This window comes from Maniola jurtina, chromosome 2, assembly GCF_905333055.1.
Source record: "Maniola jurtina chromosome 2, ilManJurt1.1, whole genome shotgun sequence".
NCBI classification, from domain to species: Eukaryota; Metazoa; Arthropoda; class Insecta; order Lepidoptera; family Nymphalidae; genus Maniola; species Maniola jurtina.
In genome coordinates this window covers 12,152,123-12,177,329 of record NC_060030.1, presented here as the reverse complement: position 1 = coordinate 12,177,329, position 25,207 = coordinate 12,152,123, and the positions used below count along the sequence as shown (strand labels likewise).

General features: G+C 37.4%; 1 protein-coding gene and 2 non-coding genes across 3 annotated transcripts; 2 read left to right on the top strand and 1 right to left on the bottom strand.

The window, feature by feature from the left end:
• The first annotated feature begins 1,317 nt into the window (after nucleotides 1-1,317).
• Nucleotides 1,318-23,849, top strand: LOC123872119 (serine/arginine repetitive matrix protein 1-like). The gene is made up of 7 exons (XM_045916268.1): nucleotides 1,318-1,542; nucleotides 13,114-13,391; nucleotides 17,241-17,473; nucleotides 17,816-18,099; nucleotides 18,756-18,964; nucleotides 19,615-19,824; nucleotides 21,069-23,849. Exons 2-7 carry the CDS (start codon nucleotides 13,128-13,130, stop codon nucleotides 21,156-21,158), a joined length of 1,290 nt encoding a protein of 429 aa, XP_045772224.1. The 5' UTR covers nucleotides 1,318-1,542; nucleotides 13,114-13,127; the 3' UTR covers nucleotides 21,159-23,849.
• On the top strand, nucleotides 16,373-16,506 carry LOC123878235. The gene has a single exon (XR_006798796.1). It is a non-coding gene; the product is annotated as a U4atac minor spliceosomal RNA (small nuclear RNA).
• Nucleotides 23,850-24,857: 1,008 nt separating the features above from the next.
• On the bottom strand, nucleotides 24,858-24,929 carry Trnaa-cgc. The gene has a single exon. It is a non-coding gene; the product is annotated as a tRNA-Ala (tRNA).
• Between the last annotated feature and the right edge of the window lie 278 nt (nucleotides 24,930-25,207).

Genomic DNA, 25,207 nt, shown 5'->3' with positions numbered 1-25,207 from the left:
TCGATTTTTGAATTCCGCTTGCTACCTAAGATATACACGACAGGTATAGTATAGTACACGACAGATCGAGATAGCAATCGGAATGGGGACGCCCCGTACACCCGCACAACCCCCGCGCTAATCCGATGCGGGATATCGCGGGTGACGTGCGGGTTTACGGGCGTTCCCTCGCCTCATACCCCGATTGCCATCTCGTGCTGTCGCGTAGTTAGGTAGGTACAATTGTTTAAAAAAAATGGTAATTATTTTATTAAAATCATGTGAGAAATCGTTCAGTTCGGTGCAAGCATTGCACTTAGCTAAAACTTATGTTACTTATAGCACAATTTTGCCAAGCTTAGACAAAAAGATGATTTAAGGGTAACGTAAAATAAAAAGAATAACAAATAATAGTCTACTTAGCAGTAGTAGGTACTTAGATATTTAATCTTAACCTAATACGAATATTACCCATAAAAGATGATATCATATTTCTTTATTTACTTACTTTTATTTCTTCTGTGTTTGCATCGCACCCTCAATAGCTAAAAGCTTTTGATGGACGGACAGTAAGTCATAATATAGATATTATACCTACTTAACAGGGCTCTCTCCATCACTCGTTTCATACAATCGTAGTTCCAATTTCATTTGAATATTAAGCAACCAAAGTCCATGTTTTGCAGACATATTCTAGAAACTATATATAAGTTGAGATGATGATGATTATAATGATGACTTAACATGAGTCAGTATTTGCTAAACAATTTTGTTAATATTACTAGCAGGTTTGAATCATTTTGAAGTTTTTGTCGAGGCAGCAGTGGATAACCGTTTATTTTTATTGTCAAATCTACCCCCGACATTAATGTAATCGCCGCCACGAGGCTTGAGCGACGACATCGGTGGCCACAATCACACCGCACTTGGAGTTTAAAGTTGTTTTAACATTATTTTAGATTATATTATTTCAGTCAAATTTTCGATTTTGGATTTCTCGCTATTAGTTTTTATGCAAAACGATCCAAAACTGCATTATTAGGTGAAAAGAAATCACTTAGTACAAAATGTGAATATATTTACTCAGTCACTTGGAAACCAATGTTGATGCACAGAAATATTTCGTATCCTGGCTTTTCTCTTCCTAAATATCAAACAATTTCCACGGGAAAAATTTAAATCCGTGCGGACAAAATCGTGGGCATTGAACTTATTTTCGTAAAACTTTACTCACAAAAAATTGAGTAGGCAATTTGAAAAGAAAAGAAAAATAAAACAAAATAACTTCTTCTATTCACTTTTAAACAGTTTTGTAATATTGTGAGAATTTAAAATTTTCAGATTTCATTTAACAGATCACATGTTGGTGTGATCCCGCCCTCCGTAGCCCGTAGCCGCGTAGCGCGTGGCGTCGTAGCTGTATAGGGCGGGCGACACCGCGAGTCGACGCGCGTGCGTGCGGCAGTACCGAGCCGGCGGCCGCCGCGTGTCGCCGCTCTGCGCCGGCATGCGTCCGCATCCCACGCGCTTGCACCCTCGACTTGCATCCCAGCGTGCGCCCTTGTAAGTAACCCTAAACATCTTAATTAACTAAAACACTCTATATCCTTCAACAGGAATACTTTTTTAATTCATGAAATTATTTAATTCGCAACCCGGAAGCGCTGATTTCCGCACGTGGATCTATATTCGGTAGGCTTTTGACGCACTCACAAATGAACGGTTCGTTCGATAGCCCACTGCCCCTGTGAGATGTTTCCAAGTGAGGCATTGTGAAGGGTTGTGCTAAATTTGGATTAAATGCCCTTTGTGCAAAACGTTGAAGGATTTATGAGGACACTTCGGTTTACAGCGGCAGCTGCACTAGCATTTTTTTCAGTTGCTGCTACATACTTATATTACCCGTACTATTTGATACCGGAACTAATAAACTACCTAAATATATAAAAGGCTGAAATAATATATAAATGTACACCAATAAATTACACAAAAAATTCTTCAAATTACCATATGTAAATCCTTAAAAACGTATGTACCATACGTAAATCCTTAAAAAAATTCAAAGAATCGAAAAGCGATTGATTTCTTCATTCTATTTATTGGAACGAAAACATCAATCATTACTGATTAAGTAGCGCATGCGAATTCCTATATTGTTTATAGAAATATAAATTATTCAATTATTCATACGTAATAACATTATGCACTAAGTATGTTCAACTTAATAAGCTTAAGGTGGTTTAATTGGCTTTATTTCTTTGGTTTGGTTGGTTTATTTCTAAAACGAATTGAAATTCTTGCGAATACTTCACGTATTTTAAATCCCGACTACTTGCTCATTTAGGTCGCCTTTTAGAATTGCACGTAATTGCCTGAGGCTGTTAGAATCTTTTCAGTATTTTTGTTTCTTTCACGTCTGCGAGGTGACTGTAAGCAGGTTGCAGTCAAAACGCTAGCAATTAGCCCCAGGATCTATGTCAAAACTCAAAACGTGTACTTAAAAGAAGTCTTGCATTTAAATTGAGATACATTTTGTATAGGAACTCCTGACCAAGTGACTTCAATTTGCTATTCATTATAAATGCTTGCAACTCCGCTTTTTACAAAATAATTATATTATTTTGTAGAAGCTTTCTATTCTGTAGTTTTTAATAATGAAATTTCTTTAAAACTTCACGTTTTATATGTCCCCCTATACTTATCACAAATCTCAACTTAAGTTTCCTTAACCTGAACCGTTTCTCTAATCTATCTGTTATCTGTCGATAACCTATTTAGCAACGTTATTATATTTTGTCAAGGTTTATTTATGGCTTTTTGAAAAATAACAACGGTAGCTTATCGATAGATTAGAGACAGATTATTATTAACTAGCCGATGCCCGCGACTTCGCCCGCGTGGATTTAGGTTTTTCGAAATCCCGTGGGAACTCTTTGATTTTCCGGGATAAAAAGTAGCCTATGTGCTAATCCAGGATATTATCTATCTCCATTCTAAATTTCAGCCAAATCCGTTCAGTAGTTTTGGCGTGAAGGAGTAACAAACATACACACAAACACACACACACACACACACACACACACACACACACACACACACACACACACATACAAACTTTCGCCTTTATAATATTAGTGTGATAGTGTGATTTCGGCCTTTATAATAAATCCCAGTCCATCAGAATAAGTCTTCATAGCCTTCCAATACTCACTAACTCACTGAAGCAACTTAAAAAACTGGGCAGAATAATAATATGAAAGTTTCACAGACTGCTCATTTGAGTTCTAGAGTTGAGCTCAATCTTGTTCTTCTTTTTACAAAACTGCAAGGCGCCTCTGCGAGCACAAACTTCCCAGAAAATGCTTGCAATCAGTTCCGTCTTGCGACGATGAATTTGATTTTTACAATGGTAAATTAAAACTTGAACGGAAGTTTACTTAGTATCTCCAAATTATTTTTGTTTGATGCTGTACTTACCTATACTAAAACGTAAGTTACTAATTGTATGTGCATAAAAACTGGATGGATCCGAGATAATTATGAGAAGCAGGCGAACAAAACGGTGTGATTACACTTTTGATCAAAATACTTTTTTATCTTTAATCTCACTTCCAAGTATTACGGTGTAAAACTGTACTGAACTTGAGTCCAAAGTTCATGATTGATTCGATCACTGTACAAAGTGAAACACGTCTAGCTATGTATAATGTGTCCAACAGCAGATCAATTCCACGCAAAATAAGTGGCCCAATCTGAACATGAGGCCTATGACCGTACATTGTACAAAAACAGATCTCAGCTGGGTTTATATATTATAATATAATTATTTAATATAATGAACACAAGAACAAAGTGTCATAAATAATAACTAACGATAAACTAAGAAATATGTCAATGGACGGACTCTTAGATATAAGTACTTTTATAAGTTTAGGTTAACATAATATTACTTATTAGCTTTACTCGTAGGCTAGATTGTAATCTTAATAAAGTACTGCTGTCAGTACTTTATGGTTATAAAAAAAAAAAAAACTGGGTTTATGCATGTAAGCCTATGACCTGCCAACCACCATGTGGCAATTTTAGATTAGACTATTTTTGTTTTGCGATCACTGTTTATAGCTGGCAGGTGTATAAATATTATACCCTCAATCACTTAGATATCAGATAAGTAATTGCCTAGGCTTTGAACAGTCCAAATTCGGAACTACAATTTTCAGTCTACATATAAGTTTTGTAGATAAAAGTATTTTCGTAGCACATTGCAACGATCCTTGTTACAATTTCTAGAGAAACTTTGTCGGGAGAAATTCCAATTTAAATATCTATGCAGTTAACTCTTAGCAGAATGAAAACGTCCGTTGAATAACCGAGCAGGAAGGAATTCTTGCAGGATGCACTAAAGGCTTTAAGCGTAAAAATAGATTATGTACGACAAAATTGTACCTATGCGCTCATACAATAATAATACTAAGCTTGCTACTATATGCTCTTCTTAATCTAGATTACGAAGTTTTGGCTCTAATCCAGTAAGGAAATTATTAGACATTTTACTTCGTCGTCGTCGTCCTGAATTGCTAGTTATTAAAAACAAGAACTTATTTGGAATAGTGAATAAAATAATAATATAGCTCAACGGTTTAGTTGATTGATTGAATATTAAAATCCCAGCGGGAAGTCATCTCGGATCAAATATTTTTCTCTGAGTAGTGAGTAGCTACTATGGTCGTATGTCTACTTCTAACAAATAGCAAGCTTAGTTTGATGTAAAGGAGAAATCCATTAGTCGAGATAAACATCCAAGTATTTTACTTAGGTACCTAATAATGATATTTTAATTCTGTGCAGCTGTGGTGGACCAACGATGGACTGTTGTGTGTTAGTTTGAATACTTTATTGCACACACACAATATAAACATAGAGAGAAACATACAAATGGAAAACTAAACACATACCTACATTATGAGGGTAAAAAGACAGACGGTCTTATCGCTAAAACGATTTAGAATTGTTGTTGTCGTTGATGACGATAATGATATTTTCCAAGTAAATTACACCATAAAATGTCTACTAAATTATTTCTCAGCTTTCGGTTTAAATCAGTTAGTTAGTAAGTTATTAATTTAGGAAATAGATAATTTAGCCTTCTCGTCGTCCCGTCGAATACACCCTAATCTTAATTCCGTATTTGCTCAGATTTTGCATATAACTTCGGAAAGCTATAACAACGAAATTGAATTCGTCGCCAGCATGTTACGTAAGCAGAACCTGGAAGTGGGTATGGGTTGAGTATGAATAATATTATATCATCGGGTTTGCAAGGGAAATGTCCACTGTAAGTAAACAAGGGTACGGGATAGCTTTTATACATTTAGGAAATCTGTATTACGGATAAATCTTTTTCCTTTAAGCGTGTTCTCGGTATTTAAATAGGGTCTGCTTATTTTTATTCAAAACTTTTCTCTTAATTCTCCTCAGTTTCTTCAGGTTTTGTGTTTAAAAGTAAGTTTTAATGAATGATAATTTATAATGAAAATAAATCTTTAAAAATTAACAATTCAAAGTAGATACAAATCATACCCGCGTGGAATGGTGACAAGACTCAATGCATCAATGCATTTCTGCGTTGGGCAGCCAGGCTGATCCTTTACGCATAAAATAGGCCTGCTTTTCTGCCATCATATGAGGCTATTAAACGTAGAGATGCGTCTCGTAAAATTATTTTTAATTATATTACATTAAAATTACTAAATTAATAATATAATTTTATAAGAGAGATTAAGTGTTAGTCTATTTGATAAACCAAAATAAACAAAAATAAAATATTTATTTTAACTATGTCTGTCCGTCCCATGTCGTTCATTATCTTAAGTAAGATAAAAATGAAAATGCACCCCTAGTGTTTCGGGAAATCTTGGTGGTGGGGTGTTTGCAAAATAATCTGAATATTACGTTTACATGTAAATTACGTTTTGTTACTGGGGTACTTGTTCTGAATAATATTATGTCGATATTTTTTTAGGTACATACAGGTAAGAAGAACTCTGCAGTTTTGAAAAGATAAACGGAGTGTAGACTTCTATTATAAGAAAATTCCTCGATCAATTTTGGACTTGCCTTTACACAAGTTCAAAAAATCTATTAAAACTATGCTCCTGAGAAAAGCATAATATTATACAATCGAAGATTATGTAAATGATAAAAGAGCGCGGAATTGACCTCGCTCCAGCAATGCGCGGGACTTCAATTGCTTTTTACATGGTATAATATTATATATCAAATCTTTGTAAAGAGCAACCGCCGAGTTTCTTGCTGGTTCTTCTCGGTAGGAAAGGCATTCCGAACCAGTGGTAAATGCTTTTGACCATTCAAAAGAACTTGTAAAAGTCTAATTGAATAAAAATGTTTTGAATTAGAGTTTGAATTTGAATGGCAAGTGAGAAGCCATTTTGTGTGGACTAAGTATAACTCCAGGCTTACAATCAGAGCTCTGTTGATTATGATTAATAGATACTTGGAAGGTAGCTACCTACAGAATGTGTACGAGAAAAGGGGTGTGGAACGTAAGTAAAATCGATCTAACATTAAGTTAAGTAGCGGGTAAGTAGGTACTACTAAGCTGTAATAATTTGTTGCTGACAGCTATGTAGGCCACGGGCAGCTTTATGAAGCCAGTTTAACCTACATTTATACAGGTTACGAGTGTTTACGCTTATGCCACATAACCTGCGGCACTTTAGACAAATATGGATGGTATTTTAAGAGAAACTAGTGCTCTACTATAATGCTCGCAACTATATTCGCGTGAATTTAGGTTTCAAAAATCCCGTGGGGCCTTTCTCATATTTGCGGGAGTAATAGCCTATTTCATTCTTCAGATTTCCAAAAATTACGTCAATTCGTTGCTTCATTGCGGTGTGACCGAAGACAACGCAGCAAATAAATAAATACACTTTCAAATTTTATGATCGTAAAAGTATTCATATCATAATTTGAATATATAGAAATTCTCAAGAAATTATAGGTCTATAGTTTGATATGTATTCAATTATTCAACTCATTAATGGTTTAATTTTGACTTCTAGCTAGTGGTAAGTTTTGGTTATGTACACTAGCAGACCATAAAATATAAGTTCCTACGAGTATCCATTTTAGACTGTCATTAATTTGTTCTCTTCTGGGTAGGTATTATGATCACATAAGTAGAGTGCTATGACCACTAGTTTTTGTCCAATATTTTATAACGATACCTACACTATTTGGCACCAATCCACAATTTTAATAACTACTCATGATAAGTTTTGGACTTGTTTTGGTTAGAGTGGGTTGCCCAGTGCGCACATTCTCTATTCTATTTATAATATAAAAAAATAGAAATAGCCTTTTATTAGTGACGTTAAAAGTGAATGCTAACGACTGTGTTGTAATTAACTAATCATTCAAAGACAACTATTAAGTTGGATTACGTTACGTTACGCTTTGTGAGCCCCACATAAAGTTTTACTGTCGATTTTTATGGGCTGAGTCAAGTGGTGTTATTTCGGCGTACGCTTTAGAATGTGGTCATCACGGTTTACGTGAGCCTAAGTAAATACTGGTAAGGACTTACTTATTACTAGAGGATGCCCGCGACTTGGTCCGCATGGATTTCGGTTTTTAATTAATATCCCATGGAAACTATTTGATTTTCCGGGAAAAATGTCTGTGTCAATTGCAGGGATGCAAGCTATCTCGGTTCCAAATTTCATGCAAATCGGTTAAGTGGATGGGTATTTAGGAATCCCGTGGGAACTCTTTGATTTTCCGGGATAAAAAGTAGCCTATGTCCATCCCCGGGATATAAGTTAACTCTGTACCTTTCGTCAAAATCAGTTAAACTGTTGGGTCGTGAAAAGGTAGCAGACAGACAGACAGACAGACAAACAGACTTTCGCATTTATAATATTAGTATGGATTTAGGTGCTTAGGGACATTATGTCGCAAGGCTTTAATTTTAATAATATTACGTGCAGGTGTAGGTACTATTAAGGCTCACACTTGCTTGTGAACGAGACACACTGAATAAATTGTTTCTTGTACTAAGCTCTTCTTAAGCTGATTTAAGCTTTTTTCTCTGCGCCATGACTTATGAGTAGGGAAGACAACATATACCTTAAAAGTCCGTTATGTTTTTTTGATGCGATTTTGAGTTTTGGCCGTATTCTAGTGATATCAAAGACTTTGCGGAATTATTTGGCTCTTTTTTGTATGCAATAAAGTGTTTAAATACATAGAATAAATGCTTAAATATTGTTTATAGGTAAGTGCTATTTATGAAATTACTTTTTCATGTTCTAATTTGCAAATTGCACATTTTTAGCGATTGTACTTTGTGCTTTTTTAACCCCCGACCCAAAAAGAGGGGCGTTATAAGTTTGACGTGTGTATCTGTGTATTTGTGTATCGATGTATCTGTGTATCTGTCTGTGGCATCGTAGCTCCTAAACTAATGAACCGATTTTAATTTAGTTTTTTTTGTTTAAAAGGTGGCTTGATCGAGAGTGTTCTTAGGTATAATCCAAGAAAATCGGTTTAGCCGTTTGAAAGTTATCAGCTCTTTTATTACTGTAACCTTCACTTGTCGGGGGTGTTATAATTTTTTAATTTAAACTTGTTCTGATACAAGTTAGCCCTTGACTACAATCTCACCTGGTGGTAAGTGATCATACCGTCTAAGATGGAAGCGGGCTAACCTGGAAGGGGTATGACAGTTTTCATTGAACCCATAATCTTTTGGTTTCTATACGGCAATTGGCAATAGTTAAACTTATTTTATCACTCAATGTAAATTATAACAGATATAAACCTACACAAAACAGCGCGGCGGCAAAGTATGAAGCATCATTATTTGCTTGCTGAATAATTCAAGGGTTCGATAAATTCCAATACAAACTACAAGTCGTTGAATCGCGTTCGGGTAATGGATTGGGAATATTAGCTAAATCTGAGTCGCACCCTTGCGGGTATTCGTCTTTTCTACAGCTATTCGATTTAGGGTTAGGGCGTAGGGCGTCGAAACATTGAGTACTGATTTCCACCACTCCACTCTGTTGTTATTGGTTAGGCGAGTTATTGTATTTCTGAAAAGAAAATGCTTTACCATCAGGACTATATTTATAGAGCAGAGAGAAATTGATGCAAATTATAAAGGTACTTACAACGGAGCGTTATTTATAAATTTATTATAATCAAGAATTAAACTAGGCATAGCTTGTAATAGAGCGATCCATGGTTTAAGCAATAATTAAGTTGCTGATATTAGGTACTAGATTTCATCCTTGTCGTCAATTTTTTAATAGGAAATCCCATCTTAATGGGAAATATAGGTAGGCAATATAATCAGGTAGATCCAATACTTTCTACACCATTTTTTGGTAGGTAGGTACTTAGTCGTAGGTTAAAAGTAGGTACACTTTTCAGTTTTCATACTTCTTATACTTATGCTTTTAAAAAATCGCGCATCATAGGCAGTGTAATTTTGTATCACATAACAAAGAGCCTAAATATTTCGTTTACATTACATAAAATTATCCTTTCAAAAAGATAAGCTTAACCATCAAGCTACTTAATACTTAGCTAATCTATGCTCAAAGCTTTTCTGAAATTCAGCATTCCACAAGATCGATTCGTTATCCGTTTCATAAACCAATGTCAATATTATTAGCAGTAGCTTCGAAGCTCGTCGCGTTCGTTACCATCGACTTCGCTGTAAATGAGAATGAGAATCTCAAACGGAGCCCTTTTACGATCGGCAGTTTTTCTTGAAACACGACACTGGGGCGGACAATGCCGTGTTTAGTGTGAGGACACACTAGGGACATTTTGCCTGTCATGTACGTGAGAAGATACGAAAAGGGACGGAACTTCGAAAATTTATTTATGTACACCAGCTGAGGCTCTAAACAAGCCTATTTAAGGCCCAATATTGTTATGGAAGAGCGGTGTCTTCTGACACAGAAGTAGTTCTCCTACTTCTAAAAGAAGGTACTTGTAATAAATAAATAAAAAATAAACAATTTTCTTTATTTTTTATTAAACCCTGTGATCATCCGCTTTGATTGGTTGACAAGTTCTCACCAACGCCCACAGTTGCAGCAGGAATTGCACGTAGTGTCCCAGTACTGTGCCAGACTTCCGCTGGCGGAGTAACGAGGCGTTATCGGTCCCTTGTGCTTCGTCGTCTGTGGTGAGATGAAACTTCGTGAGGTTTTTAGTCGGTAGGAGTCCGACAGAACCACTGTGCTCCCCCGTGGCCGGTGGTATCTATGACGGATTATCCTCACGATAAAAAAAGGAATTCCCATTCACTTCTTTTGTGCTAAAAAGTCGTGATAAACAATGTCACTATCAACGAAACCATCCTTCTGCTTTAAATGGAGTGCAACTTTTTATCGTTCGACTTGTCTGTAGTGTAGTGTTTATTTAAACCTAGTCGTAGCTAGATATTTATAGGGCGGAGCTATCGCCAGCCGACTCCAGACTTCTATTAAGCTGATGGGTATTACCTTACTTTGTGGCTTATTGTCTGTGTCTTTCTTTCATAATAGGTATTATACTTGGCTTAAAATAGGAATACCTATAATAAATATCGTTTAAAGCTCTTTTCAATTGTATTTTAATACGAAAATTGTGACTATTTGTTTAGGATTTAGGAGTTTGCTAAATCTGTTATATGTGAAGCTTTGATTAACTATTTGACTCAATAATCATAAAGTAATTTAACTACTGTAAGTTATTATGAAACCAATGACCATCCCAGCATGGGTAGCACCACTGAGTAGAAATATTTACGCAATGCACGCCACAGAAGAATAGAATAGAACAGAATAGAATAGATTTTTATTCAACTAGACTTTTACAAGTGCTTTTGAATCGTCAAATAATTTACCACTGGTTCGGAATGCTGTTCCTACCGAGAAGCTCTTAGATGGGAAAATATTTTTTTTGACTTAATTCTTAATGATCATCATATCGGTAGCTTATTCCTCAAAATGTTCATAACTTATAAATACCCTCAGATAATACCCTCTTTCTAATGGTGAAAACCATCTGAAAATCCTGCTATTTTGTTTCTGAGTTAAGCCCGAATAAACTGAGCACGGCAGGGACCAGCCCAGGGAGCTTAATTTACAACATAGTGATTTTATTTTAAGGGTGATTGAATACAACTAAATTCAAACTTTTCGTGAAGAATATCGATGTAGCTGCCTAAGTACCTATATACATAAAAATCATTGTTTTAGATTCTGGGCTTGTTTACTCGGACCCTCTTTACTATACCTACATAGTTATCTACCCAATTAAAATTTGTTTACTCAGGGCACGGGTTCATAACATTAAGCAATACGGGTAGCCTCACCTCCATTTGGAAACGCCGTGTTTATTGAAAACATCAAAGGAGGAAATCTAATCTATTGTCATACCAAAGAGAGTGCATGGAAAGTCTAAGTAAATTTTTAATTATACGTTGAAAATAACGTAAACAAAAGAAAAAATGTCATACTATACCCCAAAGTTAAAGGGTCGCCCGCTGTAGAGTATTTATCACTATGGGTTCCCGCAATTCCCCACTTTTAAAGGCAGGATAGACATAACGCGCGACGAAAACGCGGCTTCTTGGTATTGTTAGTTGTAACACAAGGAAGGTGAACTGAGTAAGTAATCAGTTCACCTTCTTTTGTTAAAATTAAATAGTGATTTTATGCTGTAGTTAATAAAAGAGAACTAATATATCGCGTTGTTGCTTTCAAGATCTCACTAACCAGCGCGCGAAGAAATCTCACTGCTACCGTTGTATATTATCATCATCTCACGCCGACCGTTTAACGCTATCAGGTAGGTATGTATACTATACAGGCTAATGTATGACTATGACGGTTTCCTATTTAAAGCTGACTGGTCGGCGACCAGAACCGCGAGAAGAAAACCAATTTAAAGTTAAAAGCATAGTGAAGCTATGCGGGAGGGTGTGATGACGTGACGCAAGAGGTCAGTGATTCGTCATCTTGTAACAACTGTCCAACACCCGCCCCTTAACTGACACATCGATAGGGTGGAAGCCTTGTGGAAGCGCAGCTGCTGTTACGCTGTGTGTTTGTCCATGACTTTAGAAGGGCCCGCACTTCGCAACGAAATGACGAAGCGGCGCTAAAACATTTTATGTCACTACACTTTTGTTTACTCCAAAGAGTAGGGTTCCGATGACAGGCAAATGTTAGGAACTCGGGAGGGAAAACAATTGCGTCGCTCTCTACTCGTGTTTAACATAACAGTTCCCTGAAAATCCTTTGTGGGTTATGAAAGCGCTCGTTTAGACGGATATGAAAATAAACCCCCTTTCGCGCCTTTACTCGGTTACGTTACCCTGACATTTGCGGTGACTACGGACAAGGTATTTCTTAGTAAGTAGCAGATATTTATTATTTTGTAAGATTTTCCTAACTAACCGTCGATCTCAACGTGAGATAGTATGTGTTTTATATTCAACGAGCTTTTGTTACCGGTTTTGCCCGTGTTCAGTTCTTCGAATCTAGAAAATACTTACTAGAAAATCGAATACTAGAGACAAACATTTTATTTGGAAATTGTGATAATTTATGTTATCGATGTAAAAGACAAACTTATCTTTTTTAATTACTTGCTTAACGTCTTCACTTGATTTGGATAAGTGCTTTTCTTTGGTCGGTCTTGACTACAGAACGATGGAAAATAATGATCAAGCCTGAGACGAACCCCTCTTGCTTTGAACTCGGTGGTTGGTAAATATCTCAAAAGCTCTTTTTATCCTGTTGCCTACTTACGAAAATTTGTAACGTCATACTTTTCTTTGGGGCGGAATTCGATGGTTCATTATTCCTTTGATTTTCGATGGCAAATCGATTTTTTATTTTTATGTTCTTTATCCTTCGTCTTTTTAACCACCTATATTGTGATCTTTACCAATCTGTATCCAAATATGAGTGTCTACTATGGTGATGCTTAGTTATCTCGTATTTTCTTTGTGAAAAATTATAAAGATCGTATAAAATATCTCATATTATTTCGAAAACAATACGTTTCAGAATCTTTTGTTGCTCATGCCTACGTCGCTTGCAGGTGCCGGCGGCGGCATGCTGGGCGCGCGGCTCAAATCATGGATGGAAGCGCAGCTGGGGCGGGCGAAGAAGCGTAAACAGAAGCCGACGAGGCAGACGACGCCGACCACGCCCGTGCCACCTCCGCACCTGTCGTCTCCCGAGAGCGCCTACAGCACGGGCTACTCGACCGATGGCACGTCGCCCGGCGCGCCGCCCGCGTCGCTCGCCGCTCCGCTGGTGCCTCCCCCGCCGCCGCCCGCGCCGCCCACCACCCACCTGTACCATGAACCGGCAAAGGTAAAGTTTTATTGTTTTATTTGCTAAGAAAATACATAAAAGTGCAGTTAGGGCGGGCAAAGAAGTATAAATAGAAGCATACGACGCTGAGCTTTCCCGTGCCACCTCCGCACCAGTCAGCTAATGAGAGCACGGTCTATTCGGCCGATGGCACCTCGCCTCGCCTGGTGTGAACCATGAACCGGCAAAGGTAAAGTTTTATTGTTTTATTTGCTAAGAAAATACATAAAAGTGCAGTTAGGGCGGGCAAAGAAGTATAAACAGAAGCATACGGCGCCGCCCGAGCTTTCCCGTGCCACCTCCGCACCAGGCAGCTAATGAGAGCACGGACTATTCGGCCGATGGCACCTCGCCTCGCCTGGTGTGAACCATGAACCGGCAAAGGTAAAGTTTTATTGTTTTATTTGCTAAGAAAATACATAAAAGTGCAGTTAGGGCGGGCAAAGAAGTATTAACAGAAGCATACGGCGCCGCCCGAGCTTTCCCGTGCCACCTCCGCACCAGGCAGCTAATGAGAGCACGGACTATTCGGCCGATGGCACCTCGCCTCGCCTGGTGTGAACCATGAACCGGCAAAAGTAAAGTTTTATTTAAGTTTTTGCCAAGGTAGTGCAGGTTGGGCAGAAAATGAATTAGTGTGAACAGGCCCTCGGAAAATTGGGCGGTTTACTTGGTTTCTGGAGTGAGATTGGATGGCTGGAGTGATGACGTTAGTGTGAGGCACTGCAGGCACAATAGACGGAAGCATTTAAATGCGGAAACCTGCCCAGATGAAGGGAGAAATGTAAATAGACTAGACAGACGTGATTGGGATTGCCTTTTTCATGAAAGTAGGTAACCACGTTTAGGTATCGTCTTACAGCTAAGTTGATTCTCAAAGTGCTTCTTCTCATTAAGTTGCTTAAAAGTAAAATCGTAGTTTTATTTCACTTTGGCTTTTCTACGTTCGTCGCTCCGCTTATGCCTCGTTCACTACCCACACTGCAAGTAGATATCTGTCATGAGCAGGGAGGTAAATAATAATATTCAAAACAATAGGTACTCGTAACTGTAGTGTTTTAAGCTCTTTGTTATAAAGTAGCCTTTCAATGAGATTGTTCTGCTGCATCAGTTGCTGTTTAAAAAATTAGTTAAGTTCGAGTCGGACTTACACACGAAGTGTTCCGTACATCGTACAAGAAATACCTACTTAACACATTTTGAATTTTCATGGCGGCCACTTTGGAATTTCATTATTTGTTGCTCCTACCTATTACGGTTCACGAGATACAGCCCGCTGACAGACAGACGGATGCGGACGGACGGACGGCTTAGTAATAGGTGGCACCCCTTCAGATATAGAATCCTAAAACAAATTTGCTACAATAGGCATCTTCACCTAAGTCGTATGTTCCGTGACTTCTAGAACATCAGAAAAATAAGGTTCGGTCGGCGGAAGCTCTGAAAATCATGGGGTCTCATTGTATTTCACTCGGGAGTCTACGTTATAACTTGTAGGTAGGGAAAACTATATATAACGTCGCGTTTCTTTACAAGCAACGCGACGTTACGAAAAGTTAAGTTCCCAAAGCCAGCGGTTTAATCTGTAGGGTGGGGTAGCTGTAGGCATAAAATTAATATTAGGTGATAGGTAGGTACTGTGCCTACACATACATTGACGTCAGTCAGTTTTATCTTTTAAAAGATCATGCCCGCGACTTGGTCCGCGTGGATTTAAGTTATTTAAAAATCCCGAGGGAACTTTTTGATTTTAGGGGAAAAAGTAGCCTATTTCAATTTCTGGGAGCAAGCTACCTCAGCTCTGTACCTCGATTAGAGCTTCGATAGCTCAACGGTTGAGGAGCGGACTGAATTCCGAAAGGTCGGCGGTTTTAACCCCACCCGTTGCACTATTGTCGTACCCACTCCTGGCACAAGCTTTACGCTTAATTGGAGGGGAAAGGGGAGTAAATATTAGCCATGATAATCATGACTAATAGGTATTCTTTAAAAAAACTTTTGGGCTGTGAAAAGCTAGCAGACAGGCAGACACAAAAAATAGGTAGCACGTGTGGAAGTATGGATGAGTGAAAAAGGATACGAGAGATATTGTAGATGTATTCCTACCTAGGTACAGGTATTTTCTCTTTAATAAACTACTCGTGAACCCAGATACGCATAACCTTTAGTCAACAGGTTTTTGAATCTGGTTTATTAATTAACTGGAGCGCACGGATTGCGGGGGAGAGATTCATCTGAGCTAAAAAAAGCCTGATTGCCCATTAGCGTTTAACGTTACGTTAACTCCGTTATGTACCTTCGTAATAAATTCTCGATATTATATTTTATCTACCAACCTGAGTCCCGCGTGTTCTTAGACGCAGGACTTAGACGTACCTACCTTTTCAAAAATACTTATTAATTTTATATAAATTGAATTTTGGGAAAATAGGAACCCTTATCGTTATCTGCCTGTCTGTCTATCGTGTCTGTCAATTCGGGGGAATCAAAACCTATAAGGTAGGTACTTCCCGTTTAAAAGGACTCTTACCAAATTAAAGTAGTATTTTAGTTTAATTAGGTACAATAATAGGTAATTTTATAGATTTTATAAAATTTTATAGTCAAAGATAAAGGCAAAGATATATGTTATTGCTAACAATAACATATACCTACCTACATTAAATATTTAGGTCCAATTAAGCTAGGGACTCATAGTATAATTTATTATTAATATTTTTATTCTCTCATTTATTTATTTTTCACGTTTTATCCTATTTTTAAACAATAAAATAACAAAAACAACAGAAAAAATAACAGAAACACAGAAAGAACAAAAAATAAAATATTTATTAATATTATTAAGTAAGTTATATTATTGCAGTTTATTCCTAATAAGCAAACTTCTTTAATATACCAATAGATGGCGCTGTATGCTTGTAAAATGGCGATACTGTTCCTAAGCACCGAAGTTATAAGAAGAACCCGTGGTCAAGTTCGCATACTTCCTTGTCTTGGGGAGCATAGTGCGCAGTGATCGTAAAGTGAGAGCACTGATGCTGACACCCAGTTATACTTGTATAACATACCCGCGCCCGGCTGCCGTCAAGGGAGTCCGAGCGCAATTTTTGAAAGGCCCTTTTACTTCATAGAGGGCTATATCAGTCTGGTTCTATTTTCTTATAATAATTTATTCATCCCTATCACTCTACTTCACCTTCTTTTTCTTTTCTATCCTTTTCGGGTTCCGTACCCGAAGGACCCTATTACTAAGCCTCCGCTGTCCGCCCGTCCGTATCTTGTGAACTAACGGAAATTTTCACAGAACCTGTATTTCGTGTACTTATTTCTATTGCCGCTATAATAACAAGCAATAGATATTTCAAAATGGCCGCCATGAAAATTAAAAAAAAAATTAAATAGTGTTAGTTCTTGTACGATGGGATGGAATCATTCGAGTGCGAGTCCGACTCGCATTTGAACGATTTTTATAAATATGAATTATCAAATATCAGATACATATTATTACATTTTGCTGAAAATCGTAAACGTGTTTGTGCCTACCTAGGTAGGTAATTTGCAAAAATATCGCTCATTCAATTTTGATACTTTGTGTGGTCCAATCCGTAAAAATTGATCAACGCATCGCCGGTCCACTATAGAGTACGGGTCTCTTCTCAGAATAAGTATAGGCCATAGTCTGCCACGCTGGCCCAGTGCCTAATGGCAGACATTTGAACCTTGTGGCATTTAATTGATTTTTTTAAAATTAAATCAATACACAGACATATTTAAAAATATATTGCTGAACTAATATTGCGTAATTTTACAAAATATATTTTACTGAAGTTGGTTACTAAAATATTTCAGCGTCGTTCGAGCATTGCAGTGCGTAGAATCGCGCCTGAACCGACGGTTTGTGCCACCCCGTCGCCTCGACCGAGGTGTCGCATCCGGACTAACCCCTGGCTGGGAGGCACGTCGCCCAACGCTAGGAGGAGAGCTCCCAGCGTGCTGCATCAGCAGTCGTTGCAGTGCCCGCAGGCGCCCACTCTGCACCATGCGCCTTATTCGCTGGATTCACACCCGAAATATAGTTCAAGGTAGGTAATGTCAAAGTCATTTGATTTGGTATTTTTCCAAAACCTTATGTACCACCACCCAAAATGTCTATATAATCATCTATCAATATCAATAGGTAGGTTCACAGTTTTGTCGACCTTATCAGTTTCAAACCAAAATACTTACATCTGAGTTTATCGAAATATTTCATTACGTAAAACATTTGTGGAGCTTATTTTTAGATGATACCAAATAGGTACTAGGAGCAAATCAGCCTTGCAATTTTGAGTTTCAGGCGTTGAACACATAAGGAACAGCCAATATTTTAATATTTAATACTTCGATTTTTTTTTCTTAAAATTTTCTGTTTACGTTGATTTCAGATCGCCGCACTTGTCACCACACCTATCACCCCACCTATCGCCTCATCTATCCCCAGAACCCTACAGAACACCGTACTACAGAGGCGGAGCATCCAGCGATGAAGAGTGTCGTGGAATGAAACCTCGTGGAAGGGAAACCGCTATCCTCTCTGATGCTGACGTGGACTCGGATGGTGATACGGGGCTAGATGGTGGGGACGAGGACGAGCCGGATAGTACGGCGTCGCCGGGTAAAAGAAGAGCAAGAAGAAGGAGGCCTCCACGAAGAACTCCACGCTCTGCAGGTGATTTAATAGATTCCTTTCCGTTCGAAAAAAGTTATGTAACAAAATGAAATTTAAAAAAAATTACTCTTTAGAAAAGGTGTGCATAAGACAAATTAGCTTGTATTGTCTATACATTTCTTTAACATTTTTATTTTAAGGACTTTTATCCTTTTGGATAGGTCAGCACTAAGTACTAGTTACGCCTTGTGGTGAGGAGGTCTGCACGGTCTCTATCTTTCCAAAGTTTTAAGCGATTAAGTACATCACTTGCTTTTAAGTGGAGAAAAACATCTTGAAGAAATATGTTTGCCTGAGATTTATCCATAATGTTTTCAAACGGGAAATAGGCTGGCAATGGCTCGAAATGATGATGAGGGAATTTTTGGGAGTCAGTGAATCGCCATATCCATATAATATTGTAAATGCGAAAGTGTGTCTGTCTGTCTGTCTGCTAAATTTTCACGGCCTACCTGCTGAAACGATTTTAATGAAGCTTGGTACAGACTTGGGATACATCCCGGGGAAAGACATAGGCCACTTTTTATCCCGGAAAATCAAAAAAATCTTAGGGGATTTAAAAAACCAAAATCCATGCGGGTGAAGCTGCGGGCATCCTCTAGTTGTTCATATACGGAATACGAATGTTACAATAGAATAATAATATCCATTTGAAGGAGCGACGCCACCCCGAATGCGACGTCGATGCCACGCACCCTCAGCCCCTCCTGTCCGAGAACGGGATCCACTCCTCGAAGCGGATAGAGAAGCCGAGCGAAAGTACCGGGAGCTGATACGAGAGGCGGAGAAACTCCTTGTCACTGTTTCAAGATCTCCTATCGAGCCCCCGCACAATCCTAGAGTCAGGGAACTCAGGGCTACTGAGGTATCTATGAACTTTATTTTAAATGGATATATTAATATGCAACAGTATTCATATTACTAAGAGTATGAAGATAAGAGTGGAACAATTTAATAGAAAAGGAATAGGTATCTTACAACCTCGACGCGATCTCAAGCAAAACTTTAGCTAATAACAAGGCTACTTACTACATCAACATAACGACACCTGTAAGGTGACATTGAAAACAATTATTAATTCTTTACAAGTATAAATTCCTGCACAAGCAAAGTTTTCCAACGTGCATGTTTTATTTAATTTTTCATCCTGCTCGGCGATTATAGCGCTGGTTTGGTTAGTAGATACCTTCCATTACACGCTCTAAAATTAACAGGTCATAAATCCTTCACAATAATTCTTCCTGCGCGAAAGGAACAGTTACATAAATATAATATAGGTATAACGTTGGTAACTTTTTCTTTTCCGCAGAAAGTAGAGAAACGGTTGTAATAAAATCTTCATCAGAGAGTGTAGGTATATTCCTTGGACCTGTTACTTTGATGTGTTTACAATCAAATGAACACAATTTTTTTCGATTCTAACTGACCTTGTGCCAACTCCAAACATCATTCTCATTTTTCATTCGCTACATTTCTGAACTCTACCTAGTTAACCCTGACCCCCCTTATTTGAAGGTGGATGCACCCCGACGGAGCCCAGAGCGTACTCATGTGACAAACTTCATCCGCGCCAACTCCCCTGAACCCCCCCGTCGACTCTCACCAGTAGCGCGCCGCTCCCCCCTCGCCGCACCGCCACCCCCTCGGCCCCAGGTGCAACCCCCCTCGCCAACAGACAGACCACACTCTGAGCCACCGAAGAGGAAGGCCTACGCAAGAGATGAGGTAATGTGTCAAACTACTTTTTGTTTGTATTCTAACCTTTTCAGAAACTAAAATAAAAGCTGGGATAACATCGAGAGAAACTCAAAATATAAGGAGAAACGTCGTCCTAAGATATTAGTCTGACGCTGCCTCTGTAACACCCATATAAACTCATCAGGCAGGAGTTTTTGAATTATTTGGAATGCTTATCTGACATAGTACATAATATAACCATTATAGAAGGTATTGCGTAGGTATAAATCGAATAGAACCGAACTTATGCTAAGTAATTCCCCGTAAAGTAATATTAAGTAGGTACATATTACAACAATGAGCTTTGTGGTAGATTTTTTACTAAATAAATAATAAAAAGTTTATAAAAGTTTGACGCAAGAAATCTTGTTAGAATTCGTGGTAAATATTAATAGAACAATGGCTTGGATTATCTCTTTGGTTATTCCCCATATTATTGTTGATTGTTTTTATTGTTCTCTATAGAGTGCAGGGTTTTACTTGCAGAAATCATTTTATTGCATAGGTCACGTCAGGTCAAGTCGCCATAGGGGTCCATCAGTACCTTTGACTTTTATAAAACTGACCGACATACACAATTAATATAAGTACTACCTACATAATAATTATTTATTAATACACAACAAGTGGGTAATTCCAATTGAAATCACTAGGTACTACTATATCAATATCTTAATGGAATCCTCCATTTGGTACTTTTGTCCCCTATTAGGAATCTACCTACCTAATAAAGTGACGTATCATCAACTCGGCGCTGACTTAAATGACTTTACTAATTTGTAATTTAATTAACGAACACATGAAGGCGCAGAACACTAATTGTTTTTTTAAGTGGAACCTTTTTTTATTTAACTTGAACATAACAGATATCAGATACAAATGTAAGGCCTTGCAGTTCGTCCTTTATGTTACACAGCCAGGTATATCATTTTCGATAAACAGCGAATGAATATTTAGATATTTTTAATAATAACATAGCTACCTTAGGCTGCATCATCTCCTATATACTGTTTGGTGAGATTGCACTCAAGCGTAAGCCTATACATAGTTAAATAAACTTATGGGTCATCCATGACATTTCTGAGGCCCGGAACATTCCCCTTCCCAAAAAGCAAAAAAAAAAAAAAAAAGCGTTAGCGTACTTTGTAGGTACAAATACTTTTTATGATATGAAGAATTTTAAAAACAACGAATAATCGCAACCTTTCACAATAGTATAATATTGTTTACAGGTATTACAGACATTGGAAGGACTGCGCAAGAGCTTACAACAACAATCGGCGCTGCTAGCAGTACAACGCACGCGTCTCGACTCTCTCTGAAGTAGCTTGTAGTAGACACTTGGCTTGCATTATTTTCCAAGTTAGTATTCCAGTAAGTTCCTTCCAGGTGGATTCATTCATTCACGGTAGTTGATTCCAGCTGTCAGAGCACTGCATTGGAATCCACTAATTCCACTATACTTCCGCTCAACTAGACACTAGGTGCAGTTATAACTTCCGAAAATAGTGGGCATTGACTGATTGTAAAGATGAAGAGTAGGTAGTTAGACACTACCTTAAAGAGGGATCTATTCAAATGTAGATGTATAATTGCTGATGATAATGGAATTAAAACGCTATTTACATTGTTTTAGTAGCGATGAAGTGCTGAATCGGGTGATACAGTGAATGAATGGGACTGGCATTTGTTGTTGAGTTGGAATAATGTAAGCCTAGTGGGTTTTGGCGGTGCATGAACGTGTGTGGTCTAGCAATCGTGCCTCGCCAAAACGTACTGAAACCTCATTGCCAAATAGAAGTAGATGTTTATGTTTACATATCCTTGTAGTATCTTCGTTGGCCCACACATTTGCGTGCAGTTTGCTAGACTTTTATTACTATCTTATTACCAATATGTATGAAGACTTCCAAATTATGAATAGAAATACCCAATGGGTTCAAAATGGCACTCTTAGCCTAATATACTTAAAATATTGACGAAGGAAATATCTCCTTAAACTACCTATTCAGTCACCATCCGAACACCAAACAGTTGAAATGCCAAAAATTTGTTACGAAAAATACCTACCCATTCAAATATAATAATTACATTGCGGAGCTTTTTATTGTAGGTAATATTATAAAAAATATCAAACAAAACATCAAAAATTTGGAGAAGACCATTTATTTTCCACACCTTCCTTTGTAAAAGATCGATACTTATCTCGGACGTAGTACATAATTTCCATAACAAGTTATACCGTTATACTTAATTCACTTTTTTAACGTAACCTATAATTTACTTGAAAGTAATTGCAAATGACAGGTGTGACGTACAAGTTTATTTTCACCGTGTTCATATTTTCCTGAGGAAATTAAGTTTTGTCATACCTACCTCAAATAGGTGTACCTATACCTTTTACTCAATATAATATTATGAGGTGCAAGTTGAGTGCATAGGGACGTAAGTGGGTAGGTATTTTAGAAATTTAATATTTTATTTAAGAATTGTTTTCTATATTGGGTCAAAAGTCGCATTCTGGACGCAAGTGTTTTTGGGTCTGTAGTTCTTCCATATTTCCTAGACAAATCCCTCCAAAGATCTAGTCTAGTCCTCATACTATTAGTAGTTAGTATTTAGTGGTATAGTGTTGTTATCGTTTCGTACCTATAGGCGAGGCCATTTTTATTACTCCAAATACTTAATACTTGTAGCGACATTTTATTCATAGTTAGATTGTAAACGGCTGTTGTATTTGTGCAAGGTAGATTTTTATACGAATCGTATAATTTCGGATATTTTTTCTAGATCCCTATAAAAACCATTCTACTAGATAAATAGCAAAATTTCGTAACTTGCCGATCAAATAAAGAAAGCCTTAAAGTCTTTATAGCTGGGCTGTACTTACCGACTATCGTTTTATAGCCCGTTTACGAGCATTATAGCTCTGTGTTACAGCAACAGCCGTCAGATTAGGGCATTAGCACATGTATGAAGTATTGTAGCGTAGTACTAGACAAGTATTAGCGGTCTCCCTAGCGTAAGCAACCGTGGCCACGGCGTAAGACTGCCTTTACTTCATATACAATGTTTAGTCGTTACAATTTGGGCTAGGGATGTATTACGATTATTTTACAATAGCGACTGAATCGTTTACGATATAGTGTTAAAAACATATTATAATCTACATATTATTATAATATTATCGCTCCTATAATCGTGATACGGCCTTAGCTTTACTATTTAGGTACTCGACTGATGATTTAAACCCATAAAAATTTAACAACAAAATATTAAAAAGAAGAATAAAATTTGTTAAACGATTATGTAGGTCAATTTTTGTTAAAAATTCATATTTATTGACATTTCTTTGGTAATAGTTCTAGTATAAATATATTTAGGTACCTATATCATTAATATTTTCTGTGAATTACTTTACATAGATACTAATTCAAAGAGAAATATTAAACTTATAGTGACCTTATAATAAAAATCAAAAAATAAAATATGAATCCATCTCGACGATTTCAGAGCGCGCGCTACTACCTTGATACTAAGTTTTTTATGAATTGTACAACTGAATCTGAGGGATGGACGTTAAAAAAATTATTATGAAATGTAATTTTACTAAGTTATTTGTTAATAATAGTGTGCTTTTAGCGATCATCGGTCGAGTAACAAGGGCACCTCAGTTGGTCCCATATTTTTGTTAGTGCAATTTTTGGCGAGAGCGCGAAACATATCGCTATCATCTGCCGAATGTAAATATTTAATCATATAAAAGCCTAGCGCCTCACTAGCGATATTTTGTCACAGTGATAAACAATCACTGTAGGTATTTTGTATGAAAATATATCTATTAAATGCTATGTTACTGTCACATCACTAGTGTGCATAGTTGCATGAGTTTTCTAAAAAAATGTACTCAACAATAAACTACGTGACAAGAGTCTCTAATGGGGTCGTAGGTTTACTTGTTTATTGTAAGTATAAATAAGATTTATACGTTTAGTTGAATTTTCATTAAAACATTAAAAATAAAATGCGAATTTTATTCATAAACATAAATTATTTCCTCAACAAAAAAGGTTAGGTAGGTAGATATAATAATAATTAAGCCGGCTGTTATCTGCTGCAATCATATTAAAATCATCTAACTACGGGTAAGCACAGTGTGGGACGACCTCCTGCCCGCTGCACCGATGACCTGAAGAAGGTGGCGGGGAGCGGGTGGATGAGGAAGGCGGAGGACCGTGTTTGGTGGCGCGCTCTTGGAAAGGCCTATGTCCAGCAGTGGACGCATACAGGCTGATGGATGGATGAACTACTTACTCATTTTATTTAAATTTTTTTGAGCAAAAAAAATATATAATCAATTCTCAAGACTGCTTGTGGCTACTACAAAAACGTCATGGTATGTCCTACCTAGTATGGGTTTTCTTCGTTTGGCCGAAAGTAAACCTAGGGTAGGTACAATAGCCCCAAAGATTGGCCTTGGTTGGTGTACCATCTTGGCTAGGTGGCCGTTGTGGTATTATAGTACCTATCTATGAAAAAATCTAGGATTTAATTAAATATTTTCGTATGTGCTAGTAGATGGCGCTGGTTGCATATTTCCTCTGGCCACATATAGATGGCATGACTCGTTTTTATTTGCGCAATTACTTATATCAATATTGATTTTAATTTTTCAGTATATTGATTTTACGTTTAAAACAGGTAGCCTAGTACTAGTCACTAACATTAGTCCTTTTAAGAGGAAAATATCGGCCAAGTGCGTACCATCGTACAAGAAATACTTAACAATTATTATTTTTTTAAATTTTTAAATTTTTATGGTGGCAATTTTCAATTAGTATTTGTTGTTATAGTGGCAATATAAATACACATTCTGTGAAAATTTCAGGTCTCCATTCAGTATAGTTCACGAGATACAGCCAACTGGCAAACAGACGGACGGACGGATGGACGGACGGACAGCAGTCTTAGTAATAGGGTCCCGATGGCACCGTTGGGGTATCGAACCCAAAAAAAGCGTATGGAGGAGCTGGGATTTGAACCCAGGACTTTCAGCATGCGAAGCAGACACTCTACCACTGAGTTACACCCCCGATTCTGTTTTGGTCAAAATTGCCACTGAACTTTCTCGACTTTCAACTAAATATCTAAAGCTAAGTGTCCACGTGCAATACAACTTGCAGATAGATCAGCAATATTAATTTTACAGAAATTGAGTAGTGTCAGTTTTTATTGCAAGTGGATACTTGGCCTGGTGCTTATTTACCTAGAATGTTGCCATAGATAGAACATATTAATACTTACCATAATTATGTAGGTAGGAGGTTAGGTACCATAGGGAACTAAGTATCATTCAGGTAGCTATAAGTAT

Bases quoted from the DNA above. Each gene is read 5' to 3' on its own strand.
- LOC123872119 (XM_045916268.1), top strand. From the start codon at position 13,128: ATGCTGGGCGCGCGGCTCAAATCATGGATGGAAGCGCAGCTGGGGCGG. The intron at 18,100-18,755 runs GTGATTTAATAG...ATCCATTTGAAG, and splicing joins AAGAACTCCACGCTCTGCAG to GAGCGACGCCACCCCGAATG. The intron at 19,825-21,068 runs GTAATGTGTCAA...TATTGTTTACAG, and splicing joins AGGCCTACGCAAGAGATGAG to GTATTACAGACATTGGAAGG.